The 26,069-nt window shown below is 38.7% G+C and overlaps 1 protein-coding gene across 2 annotated transcripts; it reads right to left on the bottom strand.

Annotated features, from left to right (window-relative positions):
* Positions 1-20,986: 20,986 nt before the first annotated feature.
* CDKN2AIP (CDKN2A interacting protein) lies at positions 20,987-24,740 on the bottom strand. 2 transcript variants are annotated; one of them, XM_029226728.1, is made up of 3 exons: positions 24,269-24,740; positions 23,732-23,831; positions 20,987-23,109 (listed from the first exon to the last, which is right to left on the bottom strand). In XM_029226728.1, the coding sequence occupies exons 1-3, from the start codon at positions 24,538-24,540 to the stop codon at positions 23,101-23,103; spliced, it is 381 nt and encodes a 126-aa protein (XP_029082561.1). In that variant the 5' UTR covers positions 24,541-24,740; the 3' UTR covers positions 20,987-23,100. The 2 variants fall into 2 exon arrangements, with proteins under 2 accessions (XP_029082561.1, XP_029082560.1); XM_029226727.1 differs by having other exon boundaries at positions 23,701-23,831.
* Positions 24,741-26,069: the final 1,329 nt, after the last annotated feature.

A 26,069-nucleotide genomic window follows, 5' to 3' on the forward strand; every position in this document is an offset into this window, starting at 1 on the left:
GAGAGTCACAGAGAGGGAGCCTTAAAGTCTGTGTGGAAACTGCCCAAATCTCTAGCTAATTCCTAAACCACACATGTGCAAGGTGGACTCCAGGCAGCCCAGATAAGGCCAAGAGCACTGCACTGAGTTAGAGTTTGAGTTCAGCCAAGTGAACAGAATGCCAAAACAAAAACGTTGCTGCTCTTTAGAGAAACATAACAGAACTGAGCATCTGAGATGCTCAGTACATCATTCACTATGTCCAGGATGATATCTAAAACTACTAGACATATGAAGTATGAAAATATAACCCCAAAACCAATCAATGGTGACTAGCCCAGGATGAATCAATTGTAATTCGAGACAAGGATTTTTTTTTTTTTTTTGCGGTATGTGGGCCTCTCACTGTCTCGGGAAGCCCCGAGACAAGGATTTTAACGCGGATCTCACAACTATGCTCAAGGACTTAAAAGAAAACACCCTTGTAATGAATGAAAATATAGAACATCTCAGAAAAGTAAAGAGATTTTAAAAACTGAAAGGAACTTCTAGTACTGAAAAGTATAATGTCTGAAATAAATTTTTCACTGGATAGCCTTAAGATCAGAGTGGAAATAACAGAAGAAACTGTCTGTGAATTTGAAGTTAGATCAATAGAAATTATTCAATATGAAGATCAGAGAGGAAGAATACTGTAAAGTGAAATAATGAACAGTACCTCTAGGTAACAGTACCTATAAGGTAATACTGAAAGATCTAACATGTAGGGTTCTAGAAGGAAAAGAGAGAATGGGGCATAAAAATTTTTTTTGAAGGAATATGGCCAAAATGTCCCCAAATTTGGTGAAAGACATAAATAGCCAGATTCAAGAAGCTCATTGAAGCCCGTGCAGTCTATAATGAAAATCACATCTAGGTACAGCAGAGTCAAACTACTGAAAAGCAAAAGCAAAGAGAAAGTTTTGAAAGTAGCCAGGGAAAATATTATTATATGAGGGGAACAAAGATTTGAGGTACTACTGACTTCTCATGAGAATCAAGTGAAATGACATCTTTAAAGTGCTAAAAGAAAAGAAAGAAAAAGTCAACCCAGAATTCTCTATCTAGAAATATCTTTCAAGATGAAATGAAATAAAAATACCCTTCAAGGGCTTCCCTGGTGGTACAGTGGTTAAGAGTCCGCCTGCCAATGCGGGGGACACAGGTTCGTGCCCCAGTCCGGGAAGATCCCACATGCCATGGAGCGGCTAGGCCCGTGAGCCACAACTACTGAGCCTGCGCGTCTGGAGCCTGTGCTCCGCAACGGGAGAGGCCGCGACAGTGAGAGGCCTGCGCACCGCGATAAAAAAAAAAAAAAAAAAATCCTTCAAGAATGAAGGCAAAATAAATACACTTTCATTTAAAAGAAAACTAAGAGAGTTTATCATCAGCAGACCTGTACTACAAAAAATGTTAAACGAAGTTCTTTAGACAGAAGGGAAATAACACTAGATGGAAACCTGAATGTTCAGGAGGGAATGAAGAACACCAGAAAGGTAAACATAAATGGCTTTTTTCCATATAATATCTTTAAAATATATAACTTTAAAGCAAAAATTATAATGTTATATAATGGAGTTTATAATACATGCAGATGAAATACATATGACAACTATAGGTTAAAGATAAGAGGGGAAGTGTAGGGTTCTTGTATTTTATGTGAAGTGGTGCAATATTAACTTTAAAAACACTGAAAAGGATGTGTATTGTAAGCCCTAGACAACCACACACACACACACACACACGCACACACACAGAGAAAACCCTAAAGGTTTTGCTAAAGTTAATCAGTTAGAATGGAATTCTAAAAATTGTTCAAGCAATCCCAAAGAAATCAAGAAAAGAATAATGAGGGAGCAAAAAACCAGATGAGACAGACAAAACAAATAATAAAATAGACCTAATCCACATCAATAATTACTCTAAATGTAAATGGACTAAACAATCTAATTAAAGGCAAGAATTGTCAGGATGTATTAAAAAGTAAGACTCAGTTATATGTTGTCTACCAGTGATGCAATTTAAATATAAAAGCACTGATAGGTTGAAATTAAATGGATAGATAAAGATGTACACAAAGTATAAGCATAGGAAGGCTGGAGTGGCTATATATTACATAAAGTAGATTTCTAGACAAAGAGAATTATTAGAGATAAAGAGCAACATTTGATAATGATAAAATAGTCAATATATCAAAAAGACAATTATAAGTGTGTATACACTTATAACTAACAGAGCTTCAAAATACACGAAGCAAAAATAGGTAGATTGAGGGAAGAAATAGACAATTCCATAATCATAGTTGGTAATTTTAACACCCCCCTTCCTCAGGAATCAACAGGAAATGTAAAAAACAAAAATTAGTAAAGGCATAAGATCTGAACAATACCATCAAGCACCTAATGTTTAACTGACCAACAAGTGCAGAAGAATGAACTAAAACAATTTTTATGATGGATTTGGAGATAGAGGTCCTTCCCTTTTACTGTTGAGTCATATTCTATTTACAAAGTTATATTTCCATTCTGCCCTTTGACTGATTAAAATTACAAAATACATTTAAATTTTTTTCCAAATTTGAGCTACTTTGTACTGTAATAAATATCACTTATCCTGAAACTATGACCATTTCCTTCCTGAGAGAAGTAATGAGTTTATTCTAAAGAGAAAATAGGGGCTTCCCATAGCTAACTCTCATTCCTATCTTTAAATTCTCCAGAATGTTTAAATATATATATTCTACCTCCTACCTTGCTTGAAAGTAATTGACCCAGAAATATATTTTTCTGTATATAGCATATTTCCCTTTTAGTTATGTGTAAATTCTGTTTTTATAAATCCAGTTAAAAAAAAACTTCACAGATGAAGGAATAGGCTTGAAGAGATTAAGTATCTAGGCTAGATTCTAGCCTGAAGTCAAGTAGCTCCTGAATAGTGGAGTCAGGTATTCTGGTTTCTAATAAAAGTTTTTCCATTATCCTGATATAAATTAAAAGAATCTTTTAATAATACAAATTCTCATTTTATTTGTTGTATAAATTTAGACTTTTATAGAAGTATTGTCTTAAAGTGACACCTGTTTGCTTTTTTATAACTGCTTAACTATTGCAATGTATTTAGCATTTTTATAACTGATGAGAAATATTTAGTATTCTCCATTATTGCATAGTAGTAATTGCTTCCAACTTTGCCACTACAAACAACACTACAATGAGCACTTACTTGTGAAGTTCCCTTGTGAACCATTAAAAACTTTCTCTAGAGTATATCTAGGAACGAAATTACTAGATAATAACATGTGGACTTTATCACTTCATTAAATACTGCCAAATTGACCTCCAAAAGGGCCACGCCAATTAACACTCCATGAGTTGTACATTTGGGTTCTTCCTTCCTTACATCCTCACCATCACTTGTTTCTATCCAACTTCCTAATCTTGTTTAATTTATTGGATTAAAAAAACCCATTATTTTTTCAGTTTGGATTTGATTACTGGTGAGGTTGAGAATCTCTTTATGAAAATTCTTTGACCATTTTCTTTTATTGATTCCTGTTTCTTTATTTTTCTTACAGGTTTGCATAAGTTCTCTGTAGCTATTTTTCCCCTTATTGGTTTTCAATATTGTAAATATCTCTTCCCAGTCAGTTACCTATGTGTTAACGTTGCCATTATGTTTTCTTTGAATGAAACTACTTAATTTTGGCATACTTATATATCCACTTGTAAATTGAGAAGCTTCTTTTAAGAAATTTTAAGGAAATTTTCCTCTTTTTAATAGGTTTTTAAAAAATGTTTCACACCTTTAATCCAACTGGAATTTATTTTTGTATATGGTGTATAGTGGAGACAAATTTTTATTTTTTCTTCCGTGAAGCAAACCACTTTTCTATCATGCATTGAATCATCCTTCTTTTATCCTATGATTTGTTATACAACCTCTGTGTGACTCAGCCCTCGTGCACATTCCTGGCTCTATATCTTGATTCTGTTCTGTTCCCTCGGTCTTTTTGTCTTTCCTTACCAGAAATACAGTTTTTAAGTTTTGTTGGCTCAATACCATGTCTTAATATTTGATAGGTGAATTCCCTTCACTTTCTCAAATTATCTTAGCTAGTTTGAGGGGGTTATTTATTCATAGATATTTTAACTTTCATTTGCCAGATTCCTGTAAAATATCTCGCTAGGATTTTTATTGGAATTGCACTAAATTTATAGATAAGGTGGGGCACTGAACAATTTTACAGTTGTCCCAGCCAAGAACATGATATAAATATCCATTTAAGCAGGATTTCTAATTGTCTCTTTATTTCTTTTCTTTTTTACTTTATTTGAGTATTTTTTTTAAAAAACATGCACATGAAATGGAAATCAAAAGAAAGCTGTAGTAGCAATAATCATATCGGATAAAATAGACTTTAAAATAAAGAATGTTACAAGAGACAAGGAAGGACACCACATAATGATCAAGGGATCAATCCAAGAAAAAGATATAACAATTATAAATATATATGCACCCAACATAGGAGCACCTCAATACATAAGGCAGCTAATAGCTAATAGCTATAAAAGAGGAAATCGACAGTAACACAATAATAATGGGGGACTTTAACACCTCACTTCCACCAATGGACAGATCATCCAAACAGAAAATTAATAAGGAAACAAAAGCTTTAAATGACACAATAGACCACATAGATTTAATTGATATTTATAGGACATTCCATCCAAAAACAGCAGATTACACTTTCTTCTCAAGTGCACATGGAACATTCTCCAGGAGAGATCACATCTTGGGTCACAAATCAAGCCTCAGTAAATTTAAGAAAATTGAAATCATATCTTTTCAGACCACAACGCTATGAGATTAGAAATCAATTACAGGGGAAAAAAACATAAAAAACACAAACACATGGAGCTAAACCATACATTACTAAATAACCAAGAGATCACTGAAGAAATCAAAGAGGAAATCAAAAAATACCCCCAGAGACAAATTACAACGAAAACACGATGACCCAAAACCTATGAGATGCAGCAAGAGCAGTTCTAAGAGGGAAGTTGATAGCCTACCTCAACGAACAAGAAAAATCTCAATCTAACCTTACACCTAAAGGAACTAGAGAAAGAAGAACAAACAAAACCCAAAGTTAGTAGAAGGAAAGAAATCATAAAGATCAGAGCAGAAATAAATGAAGTAGAAACAAAGAAAACAATAGCAAAGATCAATAAAACTAAAAGCTGGTTCTTTGAGAAGATAAGCAAAATTGATAAACCTTTAGCCAGACTCATCAAGGAAAAGATGGAGAGGACTCAAATCAATAAAATTAGAAATGAAAAAGGAGATGTTACAACAGACACCGCAGAAATACAAAGCATCCTAAGAGACTACTACAAGCAACTCTATGCCAATAAATTGGACAACCTGGAAGAAATGGACAAATTCTTAGAAACGTATAACCTTCCAAGACTGAACCAGGAAGAAATAGAAAATATGAACAGACCAATCACAAGTAAAGAAATTGAAACTGTGATTAAAAATCTTCCAACAAACAAAAGTCCAGGACCAGATGGCTTCACAGGTGAATTCTGTCAAACATTTAGAGAAGAGCTAACACCCATCCTTCTCAGACTCTTCCAAAAAATTGCAGAAGAAGGAACACTCCCAAACTCATTCTATGAGGCCACCATTGCCCTGATACCAAAACCAGACAAAGATACTACAAAAAAGAAAATTACAGACCAATATCACTGATGAATGTAGATGCAAAAATCCTCAACAAAATACTAACAAACAGAATCCAACAACACATTCAAAGGATCATACACCATGATCAAGTGGGATTTATCCCAGGGGTGCAAGGATTCTTCAATATAGGTAAACCAATCAATGTGATAAACCATATTAACAAACTGAAGAATAAAAACCATATGATCATCTCAATAGATGCAGAAAAAGCTTTTGACAAAATTCAACACCCATTTATGATAAAAAACTCTCCAGAAAGTGGGCATAGAGGGAACCTACCTCAACATAATAACAGCCGTATATGACAAACCCACAGCAAACATCATTCTCAATGGTGAAAAACTGAAATCATTTCCTCTAAGATCAGGAACAAGACAAGGATGTCCACACTCATCACTCTTATTCAACATAGTTTTGGAAGTCCTAGCCATGGCAATCAGAAGAAAAAGAAATAAAAGGAATACAAATTGGAAAAGAAGAAGTAAAACTGTCACTGTTTGCAGATGACATGATACTATACATAGAGAATCCTTAAGGTGCCACCAGAAAACTACTAGAGCTAATCAGTGAATTTGGTAAAGTTGTAGGATACAAAATTAATGCACAGAAATCTCTTACATTCCTATACACTAACAACGAAAGACCAGAAAGATAAATTAAGGAAACAATCCCATTCACCACTGCAACAAAAAGAATAAAATACCTAGGGTTAAACCTACCTAAGGAGGTAAAATATGTGTACTCAGAAAACTATAAGACACTGATGAAAGAAATCAAAGATGACAAAAACAGATGGAAAAATATACCATGTTCTTGGATTGGAAGAATCAATATTGTGAAAATGACTATACTACCCAAAGCAATCTACAGATTCAATGCAATCCCTATCAAATTACCAGTGGCATGTTTTACAGAACTAGAACAAAAAAATCTTAAAATTTGTATGGAGACACAAAAGACCCCAAATAGCCAAAGCAGTCTTGAGGGAAAAAAATGGAGCTGGAGGAGTCAGACTCCCTGACTTCAGACCATACTACAAAGCTACAGTCATCAAGACAATATGGTACTGGCACAAAAACATAAATATAGATAAATGGAACAGGATAGAAAGCCCAGAGATAAACCCCCACACCTATGGTCAACTAATCTATGACAAAGGAGACAAGGATATATAATGGAGAAAAAGTCTCTTCAATAAGTGGTGCTGGGAAAACTGGACAGCTACATGTAAAAGAATGAAATTAGAACACTCCGTAACACCATACACAAAAATAAACTCAAAATGGATTAACGACCTAAGACCAGACTCTTAGAGGAAAACATAGGAAGAACACTCTTTGACATAAATCACAGAAAGATCTTTTTTGATCCACCTCCTAGAGAAATGGAAATAAAAACAAAAATAAACAAATGGGACCTAATGAAACTTAAAAGCTTTTGCAAAGCAAAGGAAACTACAAACAAGACGAAAAGGCAGCCCTCAGAATGGGAGAAAGCATTTGCAAGCGAATCAACAGATGGAGGATTAATCTCCAAAATATATAAACAGCTCATGCAGCTCAATATTAAAGAAACAAACAACCCAATCCAACAATGGGCAGAAGACCTAAATAGACATTTCTCCAAAGAAGACATACAGATGGCCAAGAAGCCCATGAAAAGCTGCTCAACATCACTAATTATTAGAGAAATGCAAATCAAAACTACAATGAGGTATCACCTCACACCAGTTAGAATGGGCATCATCAGAAAACCTTCAAACAACAAATGCTGGAGAGGGTGTAGAGAAAAGGGAAGCCTCTTGCACTGTTGGTGGGAATGTAAATTGATACAGCCACTATGGAGAACAGTATGGAGGTTCCTTAACAATCTAAAAATAGAATTACCGTATGACCCAGCAATCCCACTACTGGGCATATACCCAGAGAAAACCATAATTCAAAAAGACACATGCACCCCAATGTTCATTGCAGCACTACTTACAATAGCCAGGTCATGGAAGCAACCTAAATGCCCATCGACAGACGAATGGATAAAGAAGATGTGGTGCATATATACAATGGAATATTACTCAGCCATAAAATGGAACGAAATTGGGTCATTTGTAGAGATGTAGATGGATCTAGAGACTGTCATACAGAGTGAAGTAAGTCAGAAAGACAAAAACAAATATCGTATATTAACGCATGTATGTGGAACCTAGAAAAATGGTACAGATGAACCGGTTTGCAGGGCAGAAATAGAGACACAGATGTAGAGAACAAACGTATGGACACCAAGGGGGGAAAGCGGCGGGGAGGTAGGCGGGATGAATTGGGAGATTGGGATTGACATACATACACTAATATGTATAAAATAGATAACTAATAAAAACTGCTATATAAAAAAATAAATAAAATTCAAAAATTAAAAAAAAAGTACATGCACATGGTAAATCCAAACAAAAGGGATATACAGTGAAAGTAAGTATAGTCTCACCCTTCATCCTGCCTTCCCAGCTCCTTTTCCCAGAGAAAGCCAATTTCTTAGCAGTCTTTCCAGAGATTTTCTATGCATATACTGGCATATATGTGATAGAATGTTTAAGGGGACTCTTGCTGTCAAAATTTTAGCTGAGGGAAGAATTTTTTATATGTTTTATTCTAAACAGACCATCATGCAAAAATTTCAGCATGGATACATAGGTCTTGACCCCTTATCTATGTTAAAGATATGAAAATGTTAAGAGAGAAGATTTGTGAAGATTACTTTAGAGTTAGCTGTGTTGTGGAGTCATTCAGAGAGAAAGGGTGGGGAATACTTAAGGTCAAGAGAGAGTGATTTCAGTGAGAACTGTCAGAAAATCTAATATGTTTGCCTATAATCAAGGAGACACAGTACATTAACTGACTCACCTAGAAAATCTAAAAACGAAGAGATGGGTAGGTCCTGAAGAGGCAAGAACGAAGAAAGCTTTGTTGCTACTTTGGTATCAGCCTGCCATTCTTGAGTTTGGCCTAAATTTGCTCAAATATTTCCTGCAAATCAGATGAGGGCCACAGAGCCTATATTTATTTATTTATTTTAAATTAATTTATTTTTGGCTGTCTTGGGTCTTCGTTGCTGCATGTGGGCTTTCTCTAGTTGTCTGCAGCATGTGGGATCTTCCTGGACCAGGGCTAGAACCCGTGTCCCCTGCATTGGCAGGCAGATTCTTAATCACTGCGCCACCAGGGAAGTCCCTATAATTATTTAAAATTCTGACCTAGAGGAACAATGGAACTCTAAAAAAAAAATGTCCCCGTGGAATGGCCCGTGGAAGATCCTATTTGCAGCAGGAGGAAAATACACTGTCTGAGTCATAATACGGTCATTCGTTCCTAGTTGTGGTCTCTGAAGGACAAAAGCGCCTGCTGTAGAGAAGCACAGTTAAACTCTTGCCAGCAACAGGGAGTGAGAAGTCGTCTGATTGAGTTATCAGATTTAAATCTCTTGTGATCAAGTATGTGCACACGGTCCTGTTCAAAATCAAATGTTCTCCAACAGTCGTATTGAGGTCTCTTTATGGTAATGTAGAATACTGGAAACTACAGCCCCCAAGGTCTAACCAGGGTTCTCTCTTCCATGCTTTAAGTACAAAATTCTGAGGCTTCAGTTGAGAATCTAAATTTACTTTCGAAAATGTGCAGGCCTTCTCCGTGTGGAGTCAGAGGAGGCCCTCCCGCACTGGCGAGAGCACAGGTCTCAGGCTCTTTAAGTTCCATCTTGCCACCTGCAAATCTGAAGCCTAAAGTGATCGGATCTCCTTTTAATCAATAACAAAGAATGCCTGCACTACAGATACTTTTCCTGCATATGGATTTTGAGTACCTTTTATTATGGTGGTGGTGTTTTTTTCAAGAGGGAGCGTTATAAAAATGACTCTGATTAAGGGTAGAAATTTTCAAAATAGGCAACACTAAAAAGAAGTACATTGAATTTTGACATTCACAATCTACCACCCAAAGTTAAGTACTTTTAATACTTTTTAATAACTTTGTTTTGTATGTCCTTCCAGTCTTTTTTTCACCTGTGTACTTTTTTTTTACATAATTGAACTGATAATGTATATACTCATTTGCATTGTTTATAATGGCTAAGTAATATTCCATCATATAAAAATACTATAAGTTAATTACAATGTTTGGTCATTCATGTTGTTTTTAGTTTTTCTCTATCTCGTAAGGTTGAGATGACCATCTGTGTGCTCAATTGTTTTTATGTATTTTGGATTATGCCCTTAATAGAGGCCCCTTGAAGCAGAATTATTGAGTAAAAGCTCTTGCTATGTCTTGATATTCAGGTAGGTATTCTCTTTTCCTTCCTTCTCCCTTCCTCCTGTGAATCATTCAGCAATATCCACAATAGTTGCTTCCCTTCTATGCTTTCTTTTATACTCTTTGGGATCTTGGATTTTTCTCAATGTCCTCTTTCAGTTGCAAAGTTCTTTGCACAGAACTGCCAGCTAACCCAATGGGCCCCCATGTATTTCTACGTTAGCTCCAACGAGAGAAAGAGAGAAAAGCTCAAGTTTCACATTTTATCTATCCTGCTTCCTAAACTCTTATCTCTTCTCAACCATCTTTATTTTAACAACAGAGATACAAATCAAAATATTTTACCTATTTCATCTTATTTAACTCTCATAACAATGACATTAAGTGGGTCTTTTACCGTCTTTGTTTTATAGATGCAGAAATTGAGGCACAGAGTTTAAATAACTTGCCCAAGGTCATACATTAAACAGTAGATTCAAGATTTCAATCCAGGCTTATCTAACGTCAAAGTTCTTTCTATTACACGACTGTTCCTTCCTCATTAAAAGAAAACTCGTTGAGCAAATGCCTAGTGGATTAAGTTCTCAAATAATTATGTAGGGGAGGAAAACTTTCCTCTTAGGTTCTGTGCCTGGGGCCTGCGAATTAGACTGACAACAGACTCACTGGAGAAAAGGCATACAAATTTTGTTTGATGTTAATATTTTAATTTTTTCACATGCATGGAGGCCTTCATATAAAGTGAATATCCAAAGAAACAATGAAATGCCGTGGGCTTATATACCATCTTAACAAAGGGTGATAAGTTCTGGAGAAGTGACAAGACAAAGTAAAAGGGGTTTGGACTTCTGTGGGTGGTAAACTGTGGGAAAGTAAATATATGGGGGAAAGTAATGGAAGATAGGGTTATTTAGTAAGGTTTCATTTATGCAGACTCATCTTGGTATCATCTGTGTCTCCTGTGATGAATGTTGTTTTTCCCTTCCTGGTACAGGAGAGGGTGACATTCTCAAAAATGGAAATTTGTGCTCTGCTTTTAGGCAGGAAAGGGGAGAGCAGAGAGTTTTTCTTGCATCTGTTGCTTCTCAATTGCCATCAGCTCAAAACAATCCTTATGCCAAAGTGGCACATTTGCGGGTAGCTTATTCTGATCCTTTCAATTTACCACTGCCACTTGATGTGATTAGATAAATAACTAAAATCCAGCTTTCCTTTGTTCTTTGTGTTCCTCTGTTACATTTTCCTTATGTTCAGACCACTTATTCTTTCAGTTTCTCCTTTAGCCTTGGCTCCATAACTGTGAAATTGAAATTTTAATTAGGTAGCACAAAATGATTTTCTAAGAAGATTCCTGTTAATTAAAAAAAGCATTGCTGATCTAGGTGCTGTTTTTAAATTAAGAAAGTTGAATGAAATCGCATTTGTATTCTGCTTTAACAATAAACATAGTCTGATACAAAAGAACTTATGAATATTTCCAAAATCGATAATATAGTCTTACCCTTTTTCTTGTCCTCAGTAGTATTGAATGCACGTGCTGATTACTCTCTTGGTTTTGCTAGTGGGAATATTTCAGATGTAAAATTAAGCATATACTAACTGTACATCCGTTAGTTGTAATTTTAAAGCTCAGTTAAGCCTAATTTAAAAGACCCAGGAAATGTTTACTATTCATAAGATTATTTTTTTAATTAAGAAATTCCTACAGTGTTCATAGATGGATGAATGGATAAACAAAATGTGATATGCACATATAAAGGAAAGGAAAAGGAAGTCTTAAAAAGCTACAGAAGTCTGACACATGCTACCATATGGATAAACTTTGAAGATATTATGCTAAGTGAAATAAGCAAGTTACAAAAGGACACGTATGGTTCCACTGATAGGAGGTACCTAGACAGAAAGTAGAATATGGTGGTTGCCAGGGGCTGGGGGTAGGAGGCATGGGGATGACAAAGTCCTGGAGATGGATGGTAGTGATGGTTGCACAGCAATGTGAATGTACTTAATGCCCGTGAACTGTACACTTAAAATGATACATTTTGTGTTCTGTGTATTTTACTACAATTTTAAAAATTACCAAGCACCTACTAAGTGCCAGTCACTGATGAACAAGACAGTAAGGTGCCTGGGCTCTGGAAGCTCCCATCCTAGTGGAGGAAACAATGACTAAGCAAAACATAGGCGAGATAATTATGAAGGAAAAAGAGAAGGATTTGTGATTCCTGGGAGCGAGGGATACTCACTCTAGTCAGTGATATTTGAGATCAGACCTAAGGATGAGAACGACCCTTTAAAGGCATTCCAGGTAAAGGGTGCAGCAAGTATTAAAGTCCCGAAGAGGGGAAGGACTTGATGTGTTTAAGGAAGCAAGCGAGGCCAGGGTGCTGGAAGAAGCAGACAGAAACTCTTCAGGTACCATCTGGAATCTTCTGAGTTTGTTCAAGGAAGGATGATGATAGGTTAGATCAAGGATCAGCAAACTTTTTCTGTAAAGGACCAGATAATAAATAATTCAGGCTTTGCGGCCCAGAGGAAAACAAACAAATAATTCCTACAATGACATTGGGAAGAGAAAAGTCTGACATGCTGTCTGTAATTTTAAGAAAGGAGTGGCCAATAGTGACCATTTCTTTGCCTCACTTAGAATTGATCAGAGCATTCTCTCAACTCTCATCCATCCACAGGTGGGACTAATCACAGGAAGAGGGGTTGGAAGTGAGAAATAAGAGAAAAATACAATGTTTGTTAAAAGGTTGACTTGGGTATTTGGAAGAGATCATGTTGTTCAGCTAAGCTATCAGCAAAATTGGAAGTAGGCAGTTTTGCTTTTGATACCTGTTAGCACCATTCCATTTTCTAGTAAATGTAAACTCCTTAGGTGTTTGGCACATAAAATACCCAATACATGTTGTCGAATAAGATGTTTATCTGTGTTTTTGTTTATTCCCTGAAAAATCAATGCCCTAATGCTGCCTCCTGGTGGCAGAGTGTCATGTGCAATACGGAGACTAAGGAAGGTGGGAAAAGACTAGAGAGGTAGGCTGCTGTCAGACTCCCTGGAGATGGACTTTGCCTAAAAAAGCATAATCTTATGAGGCTGGCTCTCTCCTCTCCTGAGGAAGCAGCCCTTTTCATGAGTGTGACATCCATGGGTTGTGAGTTATATCACAAGTCATTTTTTTGGCTCTTTTACTGATTGAATGATTTATTCTTTTTACAGGTTACATCAGATTTTAGAGCACGTACTGTGTTTGTGATTGCCATCTCTTAACTGTTGGAATGGAACAAAACATTGGAGATTATTTTAATGAGAAAAGCTTCTCCAGGAAGTCAGTGATGACCAAAAAATTAGGGGCATAATTTTTCTTTCTGGGGCATTATTGTTTGGGGTCTTGTTGGAGGAAAAGACTTTGAGAACGGGGAGAGGGTGTGCTCCAGGACCCGGGTAACTGGGTGGCTTTAATGACCATCGTCTTACAGTGTGGGCCCTGGGAAGAACTTACCGGGGAGTCCCAGTAGCTAATTTTTCACATTGTCACTCTACAGGACGTCTGTACCAGCACATCTTTCCCATTTTGTGGTTAAACATCCCTCTGGAGAATTATCCCTGAGGCACTGAGAACTTTATTGTACTTTCCCCATACACCCCCCTCCCCCCCAGCCTCTTGGTCTCAATTCAGATGTCAGTCAAGGTGCCCAGCACAGGACAACCTCTTTAGCTGGTTGGAGAGCTATTGCCAACTCCTGAAAACACAGAAGTAACTCACCTTTGTTCTGGTCCTACAGCTTTAAACCCTTAAGTGAGGGCTTGTGAATCATCTGACCTGATGAGGATATTTGAGGCCCCATCTGATAAGTGCACTTTGTACCATAAACTCAAGTAAAAGTAAAAATCAAGTAAATCGACAAAATACAAATATTTTCTACCACTAAATCGCTAAGGCGATTCCAAAGAATGTGCTTCTGGAACAAAAGGCAATTCCAAAAGAGGTGCCCTAAAAATGTTTTGAAAGTGGTAGAATAATGGAATAAAGATATTCTTTCCAAATAAAGATATTTTTCTTTGAAGTACACAAAATTGGGATTTGTAAATTTGTTTTTCTTTCTTTAAACATAACTCTGATTTTAGAAGTATACGTATTATCTGGAGCAGAACATGTCATGTTCCTCACGAACTCTTCCCTTTTACCCCTTTAGATAATTGCAGTGACATTTTAGATGTTTAAAGTCAATCAGTGTGATTTTTCAAATGCCTAGGATTATTTATTATATACTTATATGACTATGAAGAATGTAGAATTGAGTGCTTTAATAGTTATACATGCCTTCTATTTGTCCAATTATGCTTGAGAGCTATAAATTTAAGATGTATTTTGCTCAGCAGTGAGAAGCTGACATTTAACATTTGCGAGGCCAGTCAGGCAGTAGGTAAGTGAAGTCAGCCACCGAGTACTTACTTTCCTCTATTTCCACACCCTCCAGCCTCTTTAGGGCAAAGTTGTATTCGTTCTGTCTACTATGATCCAAACGAGGCCTTGAAAAACTGTCAACTTGTTGGCCATCTCAGCTTCTATGTTAATTCTATTATTTGACCCTTAAGAGAAAGTCTCTTATTGAAGGATCCGTGGAGTAAAAAGAGGTTCCCTTATTAGACTTTAGGGATTAAATGGTTGAGGAAGCACTTGTGATCAGCCATCATTTAAAATCAGTAAGTCGTCTTATAGCAATGTATCGCGCTGCTCAGCAGAACTCATTTTTAAGCTGTAACACCTTCCACACACTGTCTTGCTCAGCAGTAACACTTTGTGATTTATGAAGTTAGAAAGCCAACATTCTTAAGATAAATGTTGGTGGTGAATTCACACCTCTTTGTGGACTCCCTAGAACCTGCGAACACATTACGTTACAAGGCAAGGGAGAATTAACATTGCAGATGGAGTTAAAAAAGTTGATCAGGTGACCATCTAACCAGATGATCTTAAAATAGGGAGACTATCTGTGTGAACCCAGTATAATCGCGAGGGTCCCTGTAAGTGGGAAAGGGAGGCAGAGAAGTCAGGGTCAGAAAAAGAGGTGACGGCAGAAGCGGGGTCGGTGCAATGCGGCTTGAGGACTCAAGCCACCCTCGCCGGCTTTGCAGATGGAGGAAGAGGGTCGTGAGCTAAGAATGCAAGCGCTTCTAGAAGCTGGAAAAGACACGGGAGGCAGACTCTCCTTCAGAGCCTCCGGAGGGTAAGCAGAGCAGCCAACACCTTGATGTGAGCCCGGGGGACCTCACTGGACTTCTAACTTACAGATTTGTATTGTTTAAGCCACCAGATCTGTGGTAATTTGTTACAGTGGCAATAGAAAATCAATATGTTGTTATTGTCATTTTAGTTTGTCTGCTCTAGGCCAAGACTCAGTAGGTAAGCTTTGCTTTGATATACGGCTGCATAAATTCCCTTATAATAAGAAAGGATAGAATTTTGAATTCTGAAAAGCCACCAAAGTCTACAAAAAATTCTTGAGCTGACCTTATATTATTTCTATCTCCCAGTCCTTTCCCCTCTTGCTTTATATTGACAAAGATCAAAAAGGGGTCAGCAGCTGTCTTTCATGATTCTTCCAGAACCATTATTACACTGAAATTTACAGGATGTCTGACGTAAGTACTATCGTCCATGGTTTCAGAAAGTAAAAAGCTTAAATCTTTACTCATTTGTTAGCTCACAACAGCAAAAGGTAACAACTGAGAAAAAAATAATAAATGAAGCAAAGAAAGAAATATCAAAGGGAAACTGAGCAAGAGCCGTTGGGTTTACACAGAATGTTCAGAAGAAAACTTGGGGTAATTAAGGAAAGAACGCAGACGACCCTGTTTTATTCCATACTTGAGCTGACGTTTAGTCTTCATCTGCTTAGTTCCTGAATTTCCCCCAAGGTTGTGAAGAGAGAAAAAGAAATCTTTACCAGAACGCAAGCAGCCGTGCTTCACCTGGTATGATTTGATTTTAGGCTACTGTCTCGAAATAATTCCTCCCCTAGAAGAATGTGTTAGGCAAAGTAATGCCTGACCAAGTATAAATAGTGCCCCAAGCTTTATCAAGTACCTTTAGCATATGTACCACCAATAAGTTTGTTAGAACTTTTATGCTACCACCAGTATTTATTTCAAATTACTTTTTTAAAGTAAGATTTTTCTAAGTTTACTCGTACAGCAATCGCAGGGATCCCAAAAAGGGCCACCTTGTTCCGCAACCCCAAGGACATCAGTGCACTGAATGACATCCACGGAATTCCACGTGAATGCTGCCCCGTGCTGTGCAGCTCAGCAGCTTTGGATTCAAGGTCTCGATTTCTTCAGGATTTCTTTCTTCAAGCCCTCTTTGTTTCAATCTCTCGGACCCTCCTAAGGAAGGATGCATTCTTTGATTACAGTCAGGGGATAGATGAGGCAGGCTCATTACACGGGAACTGTCATTACTCCCACCACTGCAATACTGACACACGCGAAGTTCATGCTGTCGAGGAGAGGTCAGGACCCACTTGCCTGGAATGCCCGCTTCCCTGCTTTACCCTCCGCAGAATCTGCTAGGGCTGGAATGGTTCATTTTTCTTTCCTTGCTATCCCTGCGTGGACTTCCCTAAAGTCACATTATCCTTCTCTCCTTCCCTATATGAGCCATAATGGCAGAATGACTGCCAGAGAATGTGAATTTCCAGGTAAAGGAATGAGTATTTTCAGAATAGTATTCTTATTTTACCTTTATCATATTTCTCTTGTTAATCGCATTCAATATTTTGAAATGAAAAACGAGGACAGAGGTGCACATACTTTATCCCATATTGGTTTCCAAATTGCAGGTTATTGGGCATGTGTGTAACTCCCTCGTTAAGTAATCCATGACAGTCCACACAGGTATGACAAACTAGAGATGCCTCTGTGGACCTCTATGAGTTTTTATTTCATGAGAACCATTTTTTGTTTTCCTCAGCTAGTGTAGAAAAGTAATAATATACAAATGGTGAAGAGTAACGAGACAGGATTCATTAGGTGCATAATTTGTTTCAACCATTGGTTACATCACTGATTATACCACTGCCTCTGCAGATTGTCCCTTTAAAATTCTACAGTGTCTAGAAAATATTTTCCAACGATTTTTTCAGATCCATATTTCAGCAACTTCCCTTAAAGTTTACTTCTTTACAAACTTCCTAATTTAAATTGTTAAATAAAATTTCTCAAATTTTCTTCCAAGTGTGATTACACCATTTTCTAGTACATAAACAAATATCATGGGCCAGCATGTCTCATTGGCATCCACATTCAGTGCCCCAAATTAGAACGCTAGATTTGAGTCCCTACGTCAACATTTACTTGTTCTGTGATTTGAGAGAAACAAGTCAAAATGGTCATGTTTTCTCATTTGTGAAATAGGATCAACAATACCAACCCACCTAAGGGTAAGGAGGCTTAGGTAAGACGTACATAAAGCATCAGTATATTGTAGGCACCCAATAAGTGACAGCTACCCACATGGTGAGTCCTTGCACTGCTATTTTGTTTTTTGACCTAGGTAATCATTATGTGGGCACTTAATAATTTATATATGGACTTCTGCAATTACAATTCACAAAAAGTAAGAAATGGTAGCTATTTTTGGTGTTATCTAAATGTTAATTTACGTGATGGTCCCTTAAGCCTGACCTGAGTCCCTACTAATTGCAAATTCTAATATGGCATTTTACTTTAAAACAGATTAATTCCATTTAGTAAATTGGTAACTTTCTGCCTTACATCACTCTAATACCAGTTGCAGAAGGAAGCTGGCATCTACACCAGGCCTCATAGTTGCTATACCCCCTTCTGTCCAGTCCAAGGTGGTGCCAAGGAATTGAGAAAGGAAGGTAGAGGAATTCATCGACGCGGTATGGCTGCCCTCTTTCAAAGTAGGTCTGCTCCTCGCTGTTTTACACACACAGGGCTCCATTTTTCTTTGAAGAAATATGACTAAAAGAAAGTTTGAAAACCACTGATCACATATTCAGAGTTCAGGTTTTATCATTTCCATGTCCGAGCCCTGGTAAACTGACGAACATGAAAACAGTCATAAGGAAAACACTAGGTGATTATCCTTTTGTGCATCTGTCTTTACACTCCTCTTCAAGTTTTATGTACATTATGTATAAGAGTTCCACTTCATAAGTACAGTTTTGTAACTCCATATACTTACTGTTTATGCTGTTAGTTTGGTTTTCCTAATGACTTCCAAGGAGGATTCTGATTCTACTCATGAGAGTTTCAAGATCACAAAAAGTATTTGCTTGCTTTGTGTTAAGGACTGGCACATGAAATCTCTAGCTTTTACTAAAAAGAATATCCTGTATCTAACCCTTCCTGTTTAGTATTACCTTTTCCTCCCCTTCCAAGTTAGTCAATTTAGTTTGGGACCTTGTCCACTAACTACACTACTTTTCTTGCTGTATAAACTACAAAGGAACAGATAAAGAGAACTTTAAAAATTAGGATTTTTAGATAATGATCTTCCTTCAGTAGTCTTTCTAAAGAACAGAACAGAAAAGTGGATAGGGTAAAGCCCGTAATAAGGGAGGAAAAGGAAAAAGGAATGTTCTAGCTGAATAGCAACTAAGCTACATTCACTGAAATTTCTATTAATTTTTTTTTGCAGAGAGGGAGTAGGAACATTAATGGCTTGACAACCCTGAATTTGTTTTTGTTTAAACGGTAGAAAGCTACAAAGAATTTCTTTAATCATCAACCACACAAACTTTTTTTTTTTAAAGTCGTGCTTAAAGAGATACCCATAGATTTGCCAGTGTCTAGGCAGTGAGTCGATATAGGGCTTCAGCACCATTTTTTAAGACAAAGCCTACAAATTCCCCTTCAACTAGTAACAACACAAATTTAAGACTGACCTGGTTCCCAGTTGCTGCTTGCTTTGGTTACCTCCTCACTGCCATCGCTCAGGAATCCAAAAAGGAAGGAGAAATCCGTACCAAGAAAAGCTGTACTTGGCAGGGAAAACGATGGCCCCTTTTTACCTCATTTAAAATGGAGCATGCTTTTGATAACACATACCAAAAGCCTTGGAATTATACATATCCTCATGACAATTATCCCAGCCAATGGCAGCAGTGGCAGGCCCCAAAAATTCGGGTTAAAAACTCATAACAATACCATTCTTTAAAGTCAACTCTCTAACTTTACCATTAAAAAAAAAAATTATGGATTTTAGCACCATTGAGAAAAATTAGTTTCAGGTCATCATCTCACCTCATTGATTTAGAAGAAAAATCAGTATTTCCTCTCAATATCTTATTTGGTAAACTTGATTTCAAATTATTTTAACAAACTTCAACTGCACCCATATGGGATAATTCCCTAGTCAAGAATATTCGAGACATGCAGATACTAAGGAGAAGCAGTACAAACATTAGATCTCCTTCTGTGACTCAGTTCAAGGAAATGAGCCTTTGGAATGATGCGGTCACTTAAAACTAGTAGGAAACCAGTCTGAGGGGGATTTTCAGAAATGTCATCATTTAGAGAATTGAGAAAGGTAATAAGCAATAAAACATAGTAAGAGCTTGGACTCTGGAATCAGATATGGGCTTGAATTTGATCTTTGACCAAATTACTTTTTCAGTTTCATCTGAAAAATGGACCAAACGACAATAGTTACTCATCAGGTTCTGAGAAAATGAGAATACACACATAAGCAATTCCTCAACTGTGGTATGTACTTTGATCCTCACAGCTGAGGCAGCTCTTCTATTTTACAGATAAAGGGTTAAATTTCCAGTTAAAGGGTTAAATGCCTACTTAAAGAGGAAGAGCCAAGATTCTATCTCAAGATTCCAAAGCTTGTTTTCTTCTGCACGACACTATTTTGAAGAATTGTAAAATATGCATTTCTCTTACATCAAGGGTTCTTTAAATTCTGATTATAAGCTTTTAATAGTTATAGAAAACGTTTGTTAATTAGATGTTTGTTTTTGCATTAAGCAGCTTCCTGCAATTCTACCATATAAGAAGTTTACTGTAATTTAAAATATTTTCAGTAACTTTTATATTAACTTGAAATTTAGGAAATTTAGCCAATTCAGGAAATTACTAAACCACCTAATTAGATACATTACAGAAATTTATTCTTACTTTTCTTGCAATCATTGTCCCACAAAATATACATTCCAAGGCTGAGGAAACTGAGGTAATTAAAACTGCTTTCACAACACTCATGTTATTTCTCCTCACAATGTATTATATAAAGGCAACCCATTTACATAATATGGACTTTAAACTTTGGTATCCAATTTAACATGCTCAAAAATAAACTTTTTTAAAAGTTACCTAGTGAAATAAAAACAATTGATTATTTCAATTCAAGTATATAAAGTATCCCCTATTATTTCTAGAATATAAAATAGAAATAACTTCATGACTTAAATTTTACTACTTATGTCCAATTTTCCTACTCCAATACAACTGCCACACACAAGGCCACTTCCTGGTTTTTCTCAGTACATTATCACCATCACTGCTCAAAGTGCAGCAACTAGAAAGCCAGAAAAAGGCCACAAAGAATAATACAGTCCGAATCACCTAAGACACAGAAGCAGGATTTCATTTCTTAACCAACAAATGTAATCAACTGAACAGGCTCATTAAAGAGCTGAGCTTGGCTTCTCTTCTTCTGCCCAGTGTTCTTCTACGAGGTTTTGTAAACAAAAAACCCACCCAGTTCTAGATTTGCAAACTGTTAACTTGTCTACCCATAAAAAGCTGTGTATCAGCTATGAAAAATTACCTAGTTGCAATTTACGACTAGTGACAGGTGACAGGAATTCGCAGGAAGCCTATTTGCAGGAATTGGTTCTGACTACGGGGGCGGGGGCGAAAAAAAAACCACAACTTCTTGAAAAGGTAAAATAGCTTAAAGCATTTAATATCTAAACAAATCAATCTGTTAATAGTAGTAGTCACAAAATATGCTTAATATAGAAACCCACATTTACGTCTTTAAGAAAAAGTGTAAATTGTACTTTACCTCAAAACATAAATTAACCCACTTAAAGAATCTGCAGAGGTCAAAATCATGGTGAATTTCAAACAACTTCAGAATAAAATAACCTTAAGTATTTAACACTGCTTTATATCTAAAAAATGCTTACAGCTTCTCATAAAAATAGTCTGAGGCAACTATTTTCTCTTTTATTCTTTAACAGACATGTTCAACATTATAGGCAACATTCTTAAAACCTTAAGCTTCACAGACTTTCAGACAAACACTATGGTCCCCTTTTCTTTGATGTGAAGGTTTATTCAGCTAGAAAAAAAAAAAGCATGGTAGACAACTTAATACATTTTCACCAAATTCAAAGTAGTACAAAAATTTTAAGACTACAGAACTACACATCGTACCTAATGTGTCATTAAAAATAGAAGACAGTATTTTTTTCAGCAAATAAAACAGCATACTGGTATGCTGCTAATGCATAAACCTTTTAATGTATACTGTCATTCACAAATTATTTACAACTTCCACTGTGTGAAGAGAACTAGAATGTAAATTTTCTGCAAAACTGGAAAAAAGCAATACAAAATTTGTGAAAGCCTGTGTTTCATATTATACAAAAGTAAGCCAGTTTTTCTCTTCAAATACCAGATATTGTACACAGTGACATTCTGGACATCATTACAGTAATTCTTGAGGATGTTTTAGTGCTGGAGGCAAGTTTACAGGCCTTGACTCTTCATCGAGGAGTACTAAGTCTTCGATTTCACTGCCTCTGTATTTCCTTTTACATATTTTTACCACCACCTTTTTCTTGAGAAATAACTTCAAGGCTTCTCTTGATGCAACTGCTTTTGCGTTTTCTTTGCTTTTTCCACAGCCAGTGCCCAAATACACAGACTTACATCTCAGTTCACAAACAATACTTTCTTGAGAGCTCTTGTTTTGAGGCAGATCTGCCAGTTCCTTTAGCGGGACGAAAACCACATCCAGCGTTGCTTTCAGAGCCTCGACAGCTGCGTTTAGGAGCTCTCCGTGATTCACGCTGGGACTAAAGCCACCAACGGCCACCAACTTCCATGCCACCGTTTTGTACAGTCTATTGAAAAAAGGCTGCTTCTGTTTCACATCTTCATTGGTTAACTTGCAACAAGAGAATCTGACAGAACTCTCGCTCGCCTGCGCAGTACTTTTAGAAGGCAGCTGTGACGTGCTGCTCTGAGAGCTACTCTTAGAAGCCAGCTGGGACACACTTGCTATGGAAGTGCTTTTGGAAACCAGAGCGCCGCTGGTCTGGGAGCTGTTCTTGGGAGCTAACAGTGATGCAGCTACCTGCGAAGTGCTTTTGGAAGTCAGCATCGTGTTTGCTGAGGTGGTGCTCTTGGGGGTTAGTAAAGATGTGCCTGATGAGGAACTGTTTTTAGAAACTGATGATGAAACACTTGCCTCTGAACTAGCTTTGGAAGTTAACCCGCTGGAAGCTGTCTCTGAACTAGGTTTAGAAGACAACAGTGGCAACTCTATTTCTGAGCTTCCTGAGGAGCCCAGCAAGGGCACCTCAATCTCTGAGATGCTCTGAGAGGCCGAGACTGAAGAGCCTTCCAAAGCACTCTTTTTCGGGGATCCACTTTGTTGTCTGGAATCAGCGGACTGGGTCACATGACTATTCACACTGGATTTCAACAACGAAGAAACCAACGACGCTGAACCATGTTTATCTGGAGCTTCTGGTTCAGAAACTTTTCCACACCCTACCGCTGTTACCTGAGAGGGAATGCTGCTGCTTTGGCTGGAAACAGAGCGCTCTCCATCACTTGTGGAGCTGTTCTGACTCAGGGTGCCAGAGCTCCGAGCTGAGTTCCCACTACTCTCTGACTTGGTAGTTGATCCCGAACACGCTGAACTACTTTCCTGCTGAGCTGATGCACGCTCTGTTTTGGCAGGAATTCTCACATGATCTTTTTGCTCAACTGCAGAACTGTTTTTTCCTTCTATGGCTCGTTTTTTTGTTGGCTCTTCTACCCCTTCTGAAAAAAACGAAAACAAGTATGTGACTAAGCCTACCTCATACATATCAGCTGAAGATTTACAGGACAGATACTCATATTGAAATAAAGGCACAAGATGAAAACATTTCAGGATTTGTAGATTCTTTAAAAAGTGTGGAATAACTTCATTAATTTCTTAAAACAGCGCTGAATAACACCAATAATCTTTTCATTTAAAAAATTTTGTTATTTTTTTTCTGTTTTTTGGCCACCCCACAGGGCATGTGGGTCTTAGTTCCCTGACTAGGGCTCCAATCCGTGCCCCCTGCAGTGGAAGCGCGGTGTCTTAATTACTGGACCGCCAGGGAAGTCCCCTCAATAATTTCTAATATTAAAAAATCAACAGCATAGACAATATTTCACACTTCAAAATCTCACAGAAGTCAAAGGAAACTATCAAATTCAAAGCCTAAAACACAGAGACACATAATTTAGGTTTAACATTCCAATTTGATTAATAACATTATATAAATTCTAACTTGTTAAAAACTTAGTAATAACGATAATTCCTAATAACATCAAATTTAAGTTCTAAACTCCTATGTATGTTCACATCTATGATCTGCTAACCATTGCTACTCGATATCCCTCTTTTCTTCACCTTGGCAACCAGTTCGTCTCTTGTTGTATGGATTGGAGCATCTGTCACTTTGATGCCTTCAGCCATACTAAGTATTTTATCCATAACTTTTTGAGGGTACCTGAAAAAAGGAAGGGAAAGACACTTTAAGAAGTGTTTTTGCTAAGCTGCCACCTCTGGGGTACGAGAACAGGCCACAGGAACTGCATTTCCTGGTTGTAATCAAGAAACGGAATCAACCGCCAGGAACATTCTGTTTCCTGGAACGCCGTAAACAAACGCCCGGGGTCTGGGAGGCGGGATCCCTTCTTACAAACCTAATTTAGATTCAGTGCCCCTCTCCCCCAAGAGCGTTGTGAGCTCATCGCCAACAAACAACTCCACCGCCAGCTCCCCACCCAACGGGGGCACCTCCAGACTGGTAACCATGGCACAGACGCCCTTCTCGCCCTTAGAGGGCAGCCTGTCCCGCGGCTTCCCGCGCTTCCACCACTTCCCCTTCCGCCGAAAGCTCCGGACAAAACCGCGAGAGCAGCTCAGGGACGCCGGCTCACTCACCGGCACCCGAGGAAGACGTGGTTGGCCCAGGCCATGGAAAAGGAGATGAGCTGCTGCAGCTGCCGACTGCGGGTCCCGCTCTCGGCGTCGGCGGCCTCCTCCGGGTGAGCGGAGGCAGCGCCGCCGGCGGGGGCCAGGTCCCCGGCGTTGCGGAGCAGGAACTCGCGGCGGTGGCGCCAGTGTTTGTCGGTCTCGCCGTCGGAGCGCAGCGTCTCCACCCAGGCAGCCACCCGCGGGTTCTGGCTCAGGTACTCCGACACCTCCTGCGCCATGTTGGGCCTGCGGGTCGCGATCGGACGCTGCGCCGAGGCTGGGGGCTGCGGGGCGAGCGGCCCTGTCACTGCGGCCTGCACCGGCGGCCCACCACAGAACGCCCCTCGAGAAGCGCAAACACCAAACAACAGCGCCGGGAGCAGCTGAACCGCCCACTTCCGCCCGCCGCCGGCTCCTTCCCTTTTATAACCTCGCTGCCGCCGAGCGCCCGCGCGTCCTTCCGGTGCGAGCCGGCTCTCCCAGGACGCTTTGCGGCGCCCGAGCCGCCGCGGCGCTGCGGCCCCTGCGGCGGGGGTAGGGGAGGCGGGGCGAGATAAAGGGTTCGCGCGCCTGCCGTTCCGCCAGGGAGGGCCGCTAGTGTGTTCGTGCCGGGCGCCCTCGGCTTCGGCGCCGGTCCCAGCGTTCCGACTGGGCTTTGTGACGCCACGCGCTCCCGCGCCGGGCCCGCTGCTCCGGGGGTCGGCGGTGGACAGCGGGCTCCGGGGCAGCCGGGTGGGGCAGGCCGAGTCCTCGCGTGCCGCGCGCGTTCCCGCGGACTCGAGTCGCCATCCGGCCGCGAGGTCTGGGCGCCCCGGCCCGAGGACGCTGGTTTCGAGCGGGGCCAAAGTAAACAAAGCTCGCCTCCATTTTTTCTGATTATGCAGAAAATCGAATGTAGACAAGCGAGGCATTCTGAGGCCGTCCAGTCTCGGGGCATTTAGGAATGTGCAGGTGTATATTAGCTTATAAGTATTATACTAATAATAAAGGTAAATGATAACGTTTAATCCAGTTTGATATTGCCTTGTGGAGCCCAGTCTTTGAAACTACTCCTGACCCCGCAGACTTGGGTTTGGTTTCCGCAGTTCAACCCGGGCAGTACTGCTTCCTCTAGGGTGGATATTTGGTCAGTAACATAAACGCTGCGCCAGTGCCTTAGGTCTCCGTCGTATTTCCTTAAATTAACATACTGTAACCCCTAGCTGGACGGATACCCAGGAGGCGGCTTGGAAAAGTGCATTTGTCTCCACGCCCCTAAACTTCACCTCTTAGAGCTATATTTTTCTTTGCATTTTTTCCATTTTAGAATGTCCAGACTTAAAGCATAGCTGCTGGCTTGCTTATTGTTATGTTTCCAATATTAGGTATTTGGGTATTTTATGATTAATAAAATAATAATAAAATAAGTGATACTTATAATTTATCATTCTTGTCACTTATATAAGTAACAAGAATGATAAACTACGAAATAAAAAAATTTTCCTCTCATAAATGTGGATTGTGATTTTAAAATAAATCAATAATCAAACAAGGTAAAAAAGGAATGGTCACTTAGATGGGATTAACAAAAAGCCAGGTAATTTATATACATGCTGGAACAAGCAAAATTCAACTATTGTGTGAAAATAGTAGAGCCCATTTTCCTGTCGTGCCCAATGAAAGTGCATAAAAACAGAGGCACAGAAATTTTTTAAGCTTACGATTTTGCTTCTAGTTTTGCTCTTCTTTCCTCTTTTTCCCCGAAACTTTAGAGGGGTGAAAAGAAGTG

The sequence above is a fragment of the Monodon monoceros genome, unplaced genomic scaffold, assembly GCF_005190385.1.
Source record: "Monodon monoceros isolate NGI ecotype Baffin Bay Population unplaced genomic scaffold, NGI_Narwhal_1 Super_Scaffold_17, whole genome shotgun sequence".
NCBI classification, from domain to species: Eukaryota; Metazoa; Chordata; class Mammalia; order Artiodactyla; family Monodontidae; genus Monodon; species Monodon monoceros.

Coding starts and splice junctions, on each gene's coding strand:
- CDKN2AIP (XM_029226727.1), bottom strand. CDS start 24,540: ATGGCGCAGGAGGTGTCGGAGTACCTGAGCCAGAACCCGCGGGTGGCT. Junction 23,832..24,268: donor CACGTCTTCCTCGGGTGCCG/GTGAGTGAGCCG, acceptor TCCTTTTTTCAG/GTACCCTCAAAAAGTTATGG. Junction 23,110..23,700: donor AGGGATATCGAGTAGCAATG/GTTAGCAGATCA, acceptor CGTTTTTTTCAG/AAGGGGTAGAAGAGCCAACA.